General features: G+C 40.7%; 1 protein-coding gene across 3 annotated transcripts in view; it reads right to left on the bottom strand.

Moving 5' to 3' along the window:
* Positions 1-15,903, bottom strand: part of LUZP2 (leucine zipper protein 2) — a 1,804,399-nt gene that overhangs the window by 515,535 nt on the left and 1,272,961 nt on the right. For all 3 annotated transcript variants that reach the window (XM_069623501.1, XM_069623499.1, XM_069623500.1), the window contains exon 6: positions 6,526-6,588. In XM_069623501.1, the coding sequence (XP_069479602.1) occupies positions 6,526-6,588 (63 nt within the window). The remainder of the gene's footprint in view (positions 1-6,525; positions 6,589-15,903) is intronic.

Here is a 15,903-nt window from a genome sequence, read left to right on the forward strand (position 1 = left end):
AAGTCGGTGTGGGTATGATGGAGGAAGGGACGCACTCAGGGAAGATCAGAGCAACCCCTCCACAAGCATGGTTAGGGCGAGGCTTGAAGATGATCTTATAGCCATCAGGGAGTCAAAAGGAACAGAAGTGTTACCAGCGCGTTCTCTCCCAAGAAAAGAAGAAAAAAGAAGGTAGGTGGGGTTGGGAATGTGGGGTTGGGAGGGTGGGGAGGGGATTGTTTGTGGGGGAGAATTGGAGGAAAAAAAAAACTTACCTGAGTCCTGGCGGTGGACGACGGCAGCCTCCAGCCATCAGGAGGCTCTGTGCAGGGATTCTCTCATTTCGAGCCTCCTCATTTGTTCAGGGACTGCCATGCCACTCCCCAGGAACAGAGTACCCGGCACGCGCGGGATTCACTAACGTACACGAGAATACCGCGTGGTATGGCTCGGAAAAGAGCCAATCAACACGTAGTATTCCCGGTTTACAGCGCGCACCGGGTACTAATGAGAAATAGTGTGTAAATAGTACAATGATTAGACTAGAGGCTTGCTTGACAAACGCCTATATGCCATATAACGCTTGTATAGTTATTTACCTTTTATATTTTCTGGTTTAACATTGTAATTTACACATTTGAACTGCGTTGTTCATGCTGTCTTATTGTTTGTGCGTCTAGGACGTGTTCCTTTATAGAACACATTTCTCAAAATACCATTTTTGAGAATAATGATGATATAATCCTCAACTCATAAATATGAGTATGTTCATACAGCAACCATACATACATTCTCTTTTTCTTGCTGTCTCTAGAAAATGTTTCATCATACACATACAACTGTGCAAGTTCAATTGGCAATAGGGACCTAATGCAAACTGTGTTACTCCTTAACTTATCGAGTACATCAAAGCAAAACAAATTATTCTTAAATTCATATTCTGCATATTTCTTTTTTTTTGTTTAACAATTCTTAGGGTCGGGATTGAATGACTGGTGCCTACATGTATTGACATTTCAGTATTGCATGGCAACATATTGCATCCTAATGACCTATTAATACATTCTTACTGCATTGAGTTACTGGGCGTATGGTGTGCTTCCATTACCCTGCCAAGCGCTGAATCAACCAGTATATCAAATACGCCATGAGATGCAGAATTTAGTTATTTGGTCAAATGTACTGCCTTTACAATGGACAGATGGACCAATTATGTCTTTTACATTTAAATCATGGAAGAATTGCAACGTACACACACATTAACATTACTTCAAATGAATTGATCCTCTGTTCTATGGCAAAATGAGTTCACAAACTTTTTTAGGTCATTATAATTTGATATCAATTCCAATTCCTCATTAGAGGTCCGGAAACTATCACTACACACTTCTCCTACATTGGATCTGTGCTTTCAGCGGTTGCGCTCTGTAGTAATCTGATGGGCGAAGATCCGTCTGCGACAAGTTCCTTTTGATTTGAGTTGATCGAGGATATACGCTTGCAAGTTATGTTTTGCCCATGGAGATTTGGGAAGTGTAGGTCTCTTGTGATGCTTTGTCATGCTAGCCCGTTGCCATGGCCGTGCATGGAGGTGTAGAAACATAAATACTAGTGCAAGAAAATACGACACTATGCAGGAGAGAAGTAATGTGCATTCTATTTCTTCAGCATATGCATAGCTCTGCAATTATCTTCAATATCCAGACACGCTAATAGTTGCCCTTTCATGGCACACCCATGACATACCTTGCAGTATCCTATTCAAGTATCCTATTAAAGGATATCGTTTTCCCTAGTGCAACACTTTGGGCCTGATTTATAAACACGTGTTATAATGACACAATCCCAGTGTAAATCGGGCCCATTGTCTTCCGGTGCAGTGTTAATCTTGTTGGCCCTGTTAAGTCGTTGGCACTCATGGCTGCATGCTCCTGCTTGTGGCTCTCCTTGCAAAGTGTGTATGGCCTTTTGGTGGTGATTAAGCTTTGGAAACATTTCACCCTCCCTCCTCACTGGTATCAGTTGTGTTGTGTTTCACTCAGTCCTGTCAAAGGCATATCTTGGCCGTCTTAAAGTAGGGTTAACTTTGTAGGCTACGTTTAATAAAACAAGCTCGTAATATTGTGCATATAATATCCTCCATTTGACATCAATACAAACATTGGCAATGGTAACAGTTTTGGCTTTTGAGTAGGCATGGGAAAGGCATTTACCAAGCGCTGTCGCAGTGGTATTAACTGACCACTGATGGTAGCATCTATAAAACGGCACGAGTATCTAGGCATCGAATAGCAGTGCCTGGCAAATGCCTAATGCCTTCTATTCACACACAGGACCAAACTATTGCCAATGCTTGTTTTTATCAGGACTTCAGTGAGGGGCCCACATATGGTTATACATCAAGTGGCTGAAGAGCTTGATAAGAAATATGTACTGCAGTACATTCTCTCATTTCAAACCTGCAGAATATATAAAATGCACGATTGACCAGGGGCTGAGGTCCATTGCAATGCTCCTACGTTTGATCTGCTGCCCTCGTTTGTGATAACTGGGGCCTGGAAGGCCATTGCAAAGGAGGGAAAGGTTAGCAGAATATGCAATAAATCATTGAAATTCACTAGGCACCTTTGGACTCAGTGCCTGGAGCTCACACACATGTTCATGGTACACTATATAGGTTTTGTAACACATATAGAGGAATTATGGTCAGCCCTTGTGGGAGCGCATTCCAGGATTATAACTAATACAGTCTACTCAGTATGGAATTATCTAAGCGGCACCTGGACAGTTTGTTCGTGTTATGGAAGAACAATTTACTGATAATAGTAGTTTAGCACTTTAGTTTTATTTTGATAATGCAGGCAATGGATGTCTGTATCTTCTTTTTATCATTGATAATGTGGTGTAGAATTAAATGTATGATGGAATGGTAGTGTGTTTACAGCTCTAATGAAATAATGGTGCGGTAGAATACAGTTGAGGCCCAATCGTACAGCTCTTCGAACTTTTCCTCCTCATGTCTTCCTGAGTGCATCTTATCTATCCCTCACCCTCATCCCAACTATCTATCTGACTTTGCTCCTCCCTGCACTGCTGAATGTTCTGTCATACTCCTCCTTTGCCTCACTGGCAGGCAGAAGCGCTTAAATGCCATGAACTATGGAAGCAGGCGCTATGCAAATGCAAGTTAACATACCGTAACATTAACTCTCAGAAGACTGCTTTGAAAAACACAGGCATTCAAGCACAACATTTGATGGTAAGGCTTGATATCGAGGGACAGAAATGTGTGAAAATAGCCATAGGGATGAGTACGGCCATGGGCAGTCAGTCAATGGGGGGTGGGTAAATAGCCAAACAGCACCTATGGTTTTGGGTCCCTCCTCATATGCCATTTCCCCTGGCTGCACTCCAATGCAATAGTGTAGGCTTACAAAGTGCCGTCTAAGAGACAAAGCTAACAATGTATGAACTGGGTAAAGAACATCAGCGGTCTTTCAAGAGACACACATACTCACTCACCTAAAACATGAACATTTCATGTTCAAAACAGAGATAGAATACGCAAACACATTTTTCTTTGATCGTGGAAATTAAAGCAAGGTTACATTTTCCTAACAATTGAAACGACAGCCCCAGATGTATCAGTCGAGGGGTGGATAGAAGCAGACAATGATACTTTTCAGGCCCACCCTCTTCCTTAACAATTTCCACCAGTATAGCTCTTACAAAATCAAGACTTCCTGCTTCTGCTCACGAGCGAAATCTCTCACCAGGAGGAAGGTTAACAGGAGAGGTAGATATCTCAGCAGGTGCATGCACCTGTAGAGATGTGTGCACAACTGGCCGGTCGAATCTTCCTATCCCAGCGACACGGCTCTGCGTGGTATTAAGGATGCTGCAAAGCACTGTGTGGAATTAGTAAGTGACACTTTTGGCTACCACCCCTCGGCTCATCATTGTTCTGTGGCAAACACATGAATCAGGGTGCTTGCATGGTTCACTTGCTGCTTGCCCCAGAGTCACAGATAACGCATTGTGGTGAAATCAGTGCACACATCATCTCCTGCCCTGCCTATACACGCCTCACATACCCATGCACCTTTGAGACGGGCACAGTAGGGTGGCATCTTTCAAGATACAAAAAGTGTGTCCATTGACCTCCCCACCATTACTGGGCTGTACTCAAACTGGGCAAGAAGAAGATGGTGCAAATATCACTAGTGAAGAGTGGGAGAAAGGCGGAGGTGACCTGCAGCCATGCTTTTAAAATTGCCATGAGTTGGCGTTAATTTAAATAACAAGGACAACATATGCATGTTTATGCAAGGGGGTTGGGGGGCAGGAGGCTACAACACTCAGTCTCGGGAGGATAGCTCAGGGGCAACATGCTCGCCTTGGAAGCAAGTCGACTTGAGCAACACAGGTTTGATCCCTGGGTCCGCGCTTAAAAACCTCTGGGTATTAAGCGGGTTATAACTAACCTATCATATCATAGCAATATCTATCTGGGTAGGGGAGGGATGTGTCAGGAGGAACGTCATGATCTACCCCAGTCATCGCTGAGAACTCGAGGCATGCGTGGTCTGTAAATGACACCAGGTGGCATTATTAGACCTAAGTAAACAGTTACACGTTATCTCTGTTTTTTTCCGATTATGTGTAAAATAAATATATATACACACACATCGGGCTTTGATTGGTTGAAGTCATTAATTCACGGGAATGAGGTCAGCACCATATTTCGTGCAAAAAGCTGAGTCCCCACTCACTGGCAGGAGAGACAGCTCCTCAGCTGCAGTAGAGCAGAACAGTCCGCTCAGAGAGAGAGGTTAGGACCACGTGTGCAAGAAACTGGATTATACAAGCTGGAGGGCAAGCTGAAAACTGCAGCAGAAATATATGCAGCGTCTTCAGTAAAACAGTGACATGACATCATTGGGTTGTTTTGCTTTGCCATGGCAACTGACCTACTACGGGATGAAATGGCGAAGCACATCCCTCCTAGAAGCAAATCAAGGCCCAGCCAGTGCTTCTGTCAGCTAATCCCAGAAGCGTCGGTCTGTTGCCATGGCAGTCTGCTGACGAACTCCCCTTGTTCTATTTGAGTAGTTACAATACCAATGTTTTGGCATTAGGTGGCGCACCACCAACACATACTCCAAAACCAAGAAGATGAAATCCTTCACTTTATATCGATTCATGTTAGATTCACAGAGCTTGTTAAGTTTAACTTTTCAAAAAGTGTGATAACTCTGCCTTGTTGCATACCTCATGGAAACACCCTCAGCCTTCTCTTTTGATCTTTATGTTCTGCCGTAAGCTACGATTGAATGACAGCCTAGGCTAAGGTTCTGTATTTGTGAGGTTGACCCGGATAAACCGTATTCTCTTCAAAATTGAGGGCTATCCATCTCTACCTTAACATGTCTTTGGAGATTGCATGCTGGAAGTCATTCTGTGAATCAAGCTCATCTGATTGATATCTATCAGAGCTACAATGAGACCCTGAACTGCAAACAAACAGGCACTATTCAACCTGGAGTGTGAGAGCTTTGGGGTCTGATTTACAAACGCCTCTTACAATGGTACAATCCTATTGAACAATGCATTGTAGCGTGGTTTACAAAGCGATTCTCCCATGGGAAAACGTTTTTGTAAATCAGGCTCTATACCTTTTCCTACACTGCTTATTTGTGCACGAAAGTTGGGCATTATTGTATATGCTGAGTGGACCTGTGTAACCCCCGTTCCCTTCTTGATTGGCTTTGTTTCAAAGCCAGTGATTATATTACGCCATAATTAGACAGTAGTGTACTTGCTTTCATTGACTCGCCAAGTGAGTCTGGTGAATGCATCTGTTGCATCCTGCATTGGTTAATGTGATGCCGTCTACTTGTGTTTTCCCAGGAGCAAGGGCACTCATCTGCAGCCGTTAAAGAGTATCTTACATCTTGCTGCACATTACCTGTCAGGACCTTCAATAGTAAGGGTTATATGCAGTGCAGTGGCTGTGTCTGGATAAGAGAGTTACGTCTATGGCTATACGTAAGCTCAGTTCATCGAGGCTTTGGCAAGATTGGGACTTACTCTTGGGAATCCACCTGCAAAATAGGTAAGGTCACTCACCAAAATGTAGTGATGACTCTAAAATTGTTTCACTGTCTCAATGGCAGCTTCTTTTCCTCTGTTCTTGAAGTCCAGATTGAAAAACTAAGCACTGGAATGCCTGGCCCACTGGCAATCTCTGTATATGTTGCAACGCTTTGAAAATAGGATTGTTCTTGTCCTGAATGTGGAACGCAGTTTACAGATAATGTAATCGGGTACAAAGGGTTCCACTGAAACAAGATGCCTCTTAGAAGATGGCAGGCATGCTTTAAAGGACATACAACATAGCATAGCATAGCACACATGGAAACCTTTACTTTAGTTCTGATGTTGTGTGTACATGTTCATTTCATGTTCATTTCAGTGCAAAGCAAGCATCCATCATGCATGTAGTTACCAGATCATTACATTCACAACAACATGTGCTCTACTCACCTCTTCAGCGTGGACCCCACAAAGCTTGTTGCCTGACAGCAGTTTATGTTTCAGGCTTTTATTCTAAGGAGACAAACATGGTTTTATTACTGAAGACTGCTAAAATATTAAGGACTTCTTTAAATAATTTAGTACTTTAGCTTTTGCATTTAACAATAGATGAGTTGTTCACGACAATTGCTAGAGCTCTGGTATACTTAGACCTCAGGTGGGAGAATAATTATGCCACCTCCTAGCCTAGGATAGGATAGCATATAGCATCGCTGAATATTTTAAGATGCACATATTTATTCGTGAGACATGGTATATCCTCCACACACACACACACACACACACACACACTGCATTATTGGCGGAGTTAGATTTAGAACTAGAATTAGAAACAGCAAGATGTTTGAGTTGTTTGTGGGCCATACATTTGTGATTTTTCAAAAGCTGCCATATTTTTAAAGCTAAAGCTAAAACGGTTTTGAAGATGAAAGCTTTAAAAAAATAATAACACATATAACACACATGTCATGTTTTATTATAACAACATATTTACTCTTCTCAAGAAAACGAACGGAAGCACACATATTTGCATCCAATCTGCAGAGTGCAAAACATAACGTGAGCATTGCGAATGTCCCTGGTTCGCTTACTGTGAGCAGTGGTCGGCTGACAGCAGTACGCTCCCGCAAAACACGGGGAACCCTTTAATTGGGTGTGAAGGGGCCATTTCGGCAAGGGTTGAATGCATGTAGTAGAACTGGAGCTCCTGGGAGTTATGTATAACTATCAATTGCTGCTAGCCCTCCCTAGTGCCTTACCGAGTCTCAGTATTGATCTTATAAAAGAATAGCTTTACATGCTCCACCTTTTATTTTTATATGATACAGCTACAGATACATAGCATTTTATATGTGGAAACAATAAAAAAGGGAACATTATACTCTCAATAAAAGATATATACATCATATACACACATCAATAATAATTGTTCATCAACACCATTTATTTCAATAATATTTCAATTTCATTCCATAAACATGCAAATGTTTAATCCGATTAAAAACATTACCAGGCATAACATGTCAGCATAAATCCTCATCAGTGATCATCATCAAATCACAATTACCATATTTTATTAAGGGCCTGATTTACACAAATACGTTTAATGGGACTTTACCATGTTAAACATGTGTGTAAATCAGGCCCTAAGTATTTCTTTTGCATCATGTTTAACTTGTGACAGTCTACAAAACGATGTCTAACGATGCCCACCTGTTTGCCCAAACATAGGTGACAAGTTCTAAGACATCTGTCAATTTTAGACCATGAACCTTTCGTCGCCATAATGTTAATGACATTACATTTCAGGCACATACAATCTCGTCTAACAGATGGACTTGGAAATTCAGTAAAATGTCTAGGGGCCATTTGCATGTCCGCGGCATGAATAGGATATCCCATTGTATGCCGTTTTTTATCTAGATCAACCAAATGTTTCTCATGTGCCAACAACCATATTGTTTTTTTCACATGTGATCTGATGATAGTTACAGACACATTGACTATATTTACGTTTAAGTACATACTCCCATACAGACCATCCTCTGCAATTGTTCCAAAGTCAATCCCATAAAATAAGCATGAAGCTTTTAGGAGTGGCCTTAATCAGTTTAAAATTTCCAAACACAAAGGGGCATGTGAAAGTACCTCCCTCAAACGGAATATATTAGACACAATACACAGCACCTAAATGTGAGTACTGCTCGTGTCACGAGCCCAATTCTATCGCTTAACATCTTCGTACACACACAATTCTATTTGTCAGAATTCTTATGTTGTTTAAACGAATCGTATCTCTTGCCAAACACCATGCATTTTTTTTTAAATCAAGACACATTCTTCAATATATTACAAAAATACTCAAAAACATAATCCATCCTTGTTAAAAAATATTTCTCAATAGAATTTGGGTAGGGGTTAGTAAAGAAGTGACATACATCATCATGCCCTTTTTACATTTCTGGGCTTTCATATTCACTCCTGTACAAGTTTGGATCTGATCTGCTTATTGAACAATGTACAGACTGCCTTATAGTAGTTATTCGCCACAATCCATCTTACATTACAGTCTGTTAAATGCAGAACCACACTTCAAACCCATGTTGCAAATGTGAAGATCCCAAACCCTTAGTTGAACACTTAAGCCACATGCACAAGGACAAATTAAAAATGTTGACACATCTGTGCTTTGGCCGGTTCACCACAGAGTCTGACTCAGAAGATCAAGCCCTTTAGTTCTCCATTAGGCCTTCATCAGGACAGACAGCTATTGCACCCCTATCCAATGGCATCCACTTAAAACCAATCTTTGTGTGACAGATTCAATAGGGACCTCATATTGGCACCATACTCTGACTCTTATTCAATTCACTTGCTCCACTGCTATCACATTTTCTTTGTATGTTCTTCAGAGTTCCCATTGTTTTTCTTTGATTTAGGAAATGTGGGCGTGCAGTGTTAAACTAGCACCTGAGTGCAAGGCTTTTCAACAGTATCCATTTCTTCACTGCTCTTGATTTTCTCAAAATGAAATCAGCGTCTTGAAGGCCATCCCGAGTTTCTAATGCAGAACAGACTGTGCTCCTATGATGTTAAGGCATCCTACGTGAACAACTGGACTTCCGCTTTCATTTATCATCATCTTCTCGTGGACCAACAAGATGCCGCCAAGACACTGAATTGTGTTTCATTCCTCCAAATTAAAAGTAATAATATACCAGGTTTATTGTAAGGAAATTAAATCATAGCTTTCGATTAACTCATATAACCACTCTTCTCTGTCATATTGACCTGGCCACGAGTATTCCAGGTCAGAAGTCATTGAATCAGGTTAGGGCCTCAAAACAATAGACAACAAATGCAAGCCCTACAACTCACAATCAGATCAAGATTGTTTTGCCACTGCAGGCTCCAACAAGAGAAACCTTAGTACCGTTTTTGGGAACCCAAACAACAATGTTATCCAGAGTGTCTCAAAATGTGTGTGTAGTACATGATAGACCCGATCTTTTCATATACTGATAAAGGGATTTCAGAGCAGTCTTTTACTAATTTCTGAACCTCTTCAAAAATATCCTCCCATAGTTTTAAAAGAAATCAGAAGGGAAATGATTATCTTATATGCTGTACCGGACCATTTCTAACTAACTAGCTGTATCTACTGATTTAATCAGTCACAACTGGAGCATCGTATTGAATAATTGACGCACCATATCCCTATTTAGATACATTTGATTATTCAAATAGAACAAATTGTGTGTCCGTTAAACTCTGTTCAGACGAGATTGATCTGTAAAATAATATCACTAACCCACATGTTGATAAAATGGTAAACGATTGATGGCACCCATCACTGGGAGTTAGATTTATATGTGCAGGGATTTTCCCCAGGAGTGTCCTCCTCTCTCTCAATGCCAAAATTCTGAGCCTTCATTTGTAGAAGTCACAGACTGACATATTGGTAAGTTTGTCTCACTATTCACTTGTGACCTGTTCTTTATTGAGCCATGATCAATCTTAGTTTTGTTACCAGGGGGAGGAAAGTTCTTATGTCATATTTTATTTCTTTATATTTTTCATCCCTGTATCCCTTTTTTACAGTTTCTTTTGATTACAGTCTGCTTAGTTGTCTCAGTATCGTATGTTTCATCTTTCCCAGTACAAAGGCTAGTTTTATCGGAACTATAATTACTTATTGAATTTGAGTATCATTTCAGGCTGTTTGGGTGTTTTTTGCATTTGCCCACAGTAGATTCACTGGTATTAACAGATGATTATTCAGGCATATCACATATAACTTTAATATCCTCCGGGGCACTTCAGCTCACACAACTTGAGGGCTTTGTGTAATCAGCCACCCTAGTATCAGTATTGGGAGTACACACTTGTTCTTGTACCACATGCTTTTGGGAAACCTGTTCAGACCACATAATATCCTCAGCTGGAATATCTAAAAGGGTTGCCATTTTTGGTATTCATTCTGAATAGAGGTCTCTACTTCACTCAAATGACTATTATGTTAAATTGTCTCACTCTGAATTTGTTCACATAGCTTCACTTATGAAGGGGGCACATCATTTAAAGCTATCAGCTGAGTATTAGTCATTTCCTGTGGGCTAGAAATATGGTATGTCCATTCCCATTATTAAAATTAGCACCTGGTCGCATGTGACTCAGTGATATAGCAGCCAATACGGACTCTCAACCCCCTCGACAACAATGGTCAAAGTTAACTTCATTATCAGTCAATTGAGATCCTGAAACAGTTGAATTCATCAAGGTAATTGGGGTGTGCAAAACGAACTTCTATCCAGCAAGGTAGATCTGGAGTGGTGCACTTTAAATTCACTAATTACCACCATATTATTTGCAGATGTAGGCTTATCAGATAGCTGATACACATTTTGGGGCTTATGAATTATTGCCATGCTACTGCCTTGATTCTGCTTCTCAATTATCACAATGCTGCAGACACACATTTTCACGAAAGACTTCAAAAAATTCTAATGTTTAATTATCAGCGTCAACGTTTCTATGATGCCAGTGCATTGCCATCATTGTCATATGCTTCTAAACGGATGTATGTGATTTCCTCGAATATATTTCTCCTAATGGAGATTTCACCAAATCCATTTCACCGAAAATCCAAATCTTCTTTTGACTTCTTCTACTTTTATTTTAATGCTGGGGGATACCCCCACAGTCCCCCTAGCTCCACCCTACCCTAACTTATATTCTTACCCAACACCCCACCTATTATGCATTACACATAAACCATTTTTCCCTACATTTTTCGGTGAAATATATTTGGTGAAATCTCATGATGGGAAATGGTATTCGAAGAAATCTACGGTAACGTTGTAAATTAATATCTGCTTCCTTCATGCTTTGATGAAAAAACATATCTGACTACAGCGTGGAATGGAGTTAGATGACCGGTACATTTCTAATCACGGAAATTGAGGTTAATGGATGCTGGGCCCAATTAAAAAAAAGAAAGCTTAAAAAAGCATGTTACAATTGCAAAATCCCATTGAAAAATGCACCTTTAATAAGGTTAGCTAACAAGTCTGACTGTGCCAATTTATGAATATGTTGACATGTTGCACACATGTATTTTAAAGTTCTAAGGAGAATTGTGACACTTCACATTATCGCCAGCATTTTAATTGAAATGTCGGTGTAATCGAAAGTGCACAACTGTTTGTAAATATAGAGGGGCTGACACTTGAGACCAGATTTTCAGGTCCACTTAGATCGTCATGGCGAATAAATCTCCCTATGGCACTTCGAGGTAGTTCCTAGTAATATCGGTGTTTGCAGCAACTTTTCAAATTCTGATGCAGGCCATGGAAGCAGTGTTGCAACAAGCATATCATTGTTTTACATTTACAAGCAACCCGTCACAAATAACAAAAGTTAGAACTGACACATATATATGTGATAGTTTCTTCAACACATTTGTGTATTAGAATGCACCCTCGTAATGCTAGTTTTTGTTTTGTTTGTTATCATAGCAAATGAACAGTTTAGAAAAAGTAAAAGGCATGATTCCAGTAATGTACAGTTGATCCTGTCTGCTGACGTTCTAAATACCCAAGGAAACGCAAACTATCAAGGGTTGGTCCATTATATTTCATTTGCATTGCCCTTTCGACATTCGAGCGGATACATGGTATACACATTGTTGTTGTGATTGCAAAAGTCTGTCAATAATGACCATTGCCTATTCAGAAATGTCATTGGTAATGCTCCATACCTACATACATACATGTGTTTTAAATGCCGCTGCCATAGCACATACACACTTAAACCTTGGCTGAAAGGTTGTAACCCAAATGTGCTGCTGAGATGAGATACAAACTGGCATATATGTGTTCTTGATAAAGTAGGACACCTCTAGACCAATTTTGGGAAAATCTGTTGAACTGCAGATGATTTGTCCTCCGAATTCAACAATTCTTCCCCATTGATAATGCTCTGTAGGGCTCATGACAATTGTAGTTCGTCTTAAACATCTGCTGCAGGATACCCACTACTACTTAAGACTGCAAAAAACGGATTATGCTGAATACATGTAACCGGGTGCATGCCCCAAAAAGGATTGCCACATTGTGCTAGTATGCTAGTGCCAATATAGCCATCAACCATTAAAGAAAGTTAGATGACTCTCTAGTTGTCAGAAATGTGGACAATAAGTGGAACAGAGTCAACGAGTCATTAGTGTCAAATGTTTTGTACGGATTAAGTGGAACAGAGTCAACGAGTCATTAGTGTCAAATGTTTTGTACGGAAAGCGCTTGTCACAAGGTTTCACCACATTTTCTTTACAATATATACACTACAATGGGTGACTCCTCTTTCCTCCTCAAGCTCACGACTTTGCTTCTGAGGATGATTTCATCATGAGAAGACTACAGAGCAGGACAATTGTTTTGATTCGCCAACGAAGACACAGCAGAGAGGGGCCCAGCACAAATGCTTGACATTAGTGTTGTTAAAGATCTAAGGGAAGCAGGAGTTCTTGCAGGTTCCGACGAGAGGAAAATGGAACCAGGGCTCTTGCTTGATTCTTGGGACAAAAAATCTCAGGTCCACATGGCATGAAAATTCTTCAGGATTCTGGAAGACAAGGGCCTCCCACTTCTGGGTCCAGTGATCAAAGCATTGTCAGGAGCTTGTAAGGGAGATTTCACCCTCAAGAAGGAGAAATGTTACAGGTGTCCCCAACACATTGAGGGAGGGTCCACTGCAGGGGGTTCTTTCTGCGCATCTGGCGTGGCAGAGCTTCACATTTCAAAGCTGCTGGCGCAGAGCTTTGGTCATTCATTGTGAAAGAAGGCCTTCTGGGAGTGCAAGTGCAGAGTTACAGCAGTAAACAAGGTGAGTGGGTAATGGGATCAGCTATTATCTCACTTGACAGTCAGTGACTGAGTACAGCACCCGATCACACACTATGCAACTTCACAAAAAGAGGTGGTCAGTCAACAGTTCACTATCCCTCCAAACCCATTCAGGTGATCAGGAGGGGCTCACACAAACAAAGGAAGGAAATCCATCCATCCATCCCCAGACAAGTATCTGCATTAAAAATGTCAGAACTGAATTCAGGCTGGCTCCTGACAGAAATCCTGGAAAACAGAAATACTGTAACAACATATGATCACCTCCTCCTATACACAAAGCGGGACAAGGGATAGTCATGTAACCAGTCTGGTCTTGGAGTCAAACAAGGAAAACCTTCATGTGTATGGGAATTGAGTAGTGTGTCAAAAAGGACACCAGCCATGTAAAATGGCTTCCATGAGTTGGACAAATCATTACACAGAGAAAGCAGCTGTCAGCAGACTATCCACATGACTAACAAAGAGGGAGTACCCTATCTCAGACACTATATAATAACTTTGTAGTCCACTCGTTTTAGGTGTCTTAAGAATGCTTAAAGCAGATCACCAAAAACAGAGCCACTCTCTCAGTCAGGCTTTACAGGGAAAGGAACTCAAATAACACAGCATCCAGGGGATCATCAACAGTAGACAAACAATTTCTAATGATTACATTATGCCCTATTACACACGTTCTTCTAAAAATGTTTAAGATTTTAGAGAAACAGAAAGATTATATAATTAACTGTGATCAACCAATTGAGATGTTTGTGTTTGAAGATCCCTTTGCAAAGAACATATCACCAACATTAACCATTGAAGGCTATCACGCCTTCACAATTCCTCCCTCTCAAAGGAATCACAGTGGATGATTAACTTTCTACCAATTCCTCAAAAGGCCCTAACCTTTTCTCTTGTTGATGTAATCAAGCAGGCATTTGCCTCTTTTGCATGTGTTCTTAATCTTCCCTGTGACAGAGGTTCAAGTCCTCAACTTGACACTATCTGCTGTGTCACCATCGATGAGGGATTCGTGGCATAATCCCAGGTATTTCTTCTGTGAGCTGCAAGATTAGGCTACATCAACTAATTATGTCATTCTGTCGCAGAGAGCATGTAGTTGAGTGGGCTTTTAGAAAGTCATTGATGGTTTGAGTGCTGGCCACCATATTGACATCCATAGTGATGAACTGATTATTGAAGTTAGACATTTGGTTGCTTTTACATTGATGCTGTGTCTTAAGTGGCTTTCACAATTTCCATAGAATGATTAGCTACAGGCTTACATATATGCTTGAGTGTATGCATCAATGTAAGGTCATCCACATGCACTATATAATTGTCATATCTAAAAACTGTCTTTCAATGTCTTGTCCTCCTCGTCGAACTAAAGAGGTTTTATGCATCAGTCACAGTACAGGGTAGTCTTTGGCATTTTATTCACTTTTTCAACATTGTTTTCTTTTGTTTATGTTACAATATCGTCCATGTTTGTTGGAATTGACATTGCAAAATCCATGACATTCTTTTGCCTTGAGGAATCACTTTTGAACTATTCTGTGCACGTCAAATCAGCATCCTTTTCTCTTCACTGCTGTTAGCGCTTTACATGGGGCAATGTTAACTTTGGCTATCTCGACATTCCAAATAACATTGTATAATTGTACTAAAATATGATGTTCCCTGGCAGTGAAGAGAATGTATGTCCTTAAAATTGGTCAGTTACTTCCTTCAACATTTGCTGTGAAAATCGACTCTTGCGTATCCCCATCTTTAAGTAAAGCTATCCTTCTGACCCCACAATAAAGTGCAGAAAGCATGTGTGCAACGTAAGAACAACCATGACATTGTCACCAGAAAGTGTAAACTCGGGTTCTGAGTCATCAGCAAAACCAAAATATAGAAATAAAGAAATATAGAAATGTCAAGTCTCAACATACTCCTTTATGCTGCATGTGTCTTTCAAGATATAACTGGTGGCAATGCCCCAACTGGTTTACCACCTTATGAGGCACTACACCAAAAAGGCATGTTGATGGTAAATAAACCCATGCAGAACACCTGCCACAATGACTCCCCTCAAATTAAAATAGGTATATTTTATGGAACGTTGTACAAGTATAATATTTTCGATGGCCAGGAGTGGACACAAAAGATAATTCAATAAAGCGGCAGCAGCCACGTGAACTGGAGTTCTCGAGTTCTCGACCCAGAGTAATCCACGATCAGTGCTGTTCCAATGCTCATTCCTGGTGCCTCAAAGACTCGACCGCAATTCTGGTTCTCCCCAACTTTTCTTGTCCCCATTGTTTCTGAAACAGAGCTTTGCACTTTGCAGAGGCACTATCTGCAACAGCCCTCCTTTGTCTTCGACCCATGTCAATAGTTTTGCAAGTTTTGACCATAATGCTTTACACAGTTTTTCTGCATTTTCTACAGTTGG

This window comes from Ambystoma mexicanum, chromosome 11 (genome assembly GCF_040938575.1).
Source record: "Ambystoma mexicanum isolate Mex_15411 chromosome 11, UKY_AmexF1_1, whole genome shotgun sequence".
In the NCBI taxonomy this organism is placed as follows: domain Eukaryota; kingdom Metazoa; phylum Chordata; class Amphibia; order Caudata; family Ambystomatidae; genus Ambystoma; species Ambystoma mexicanum.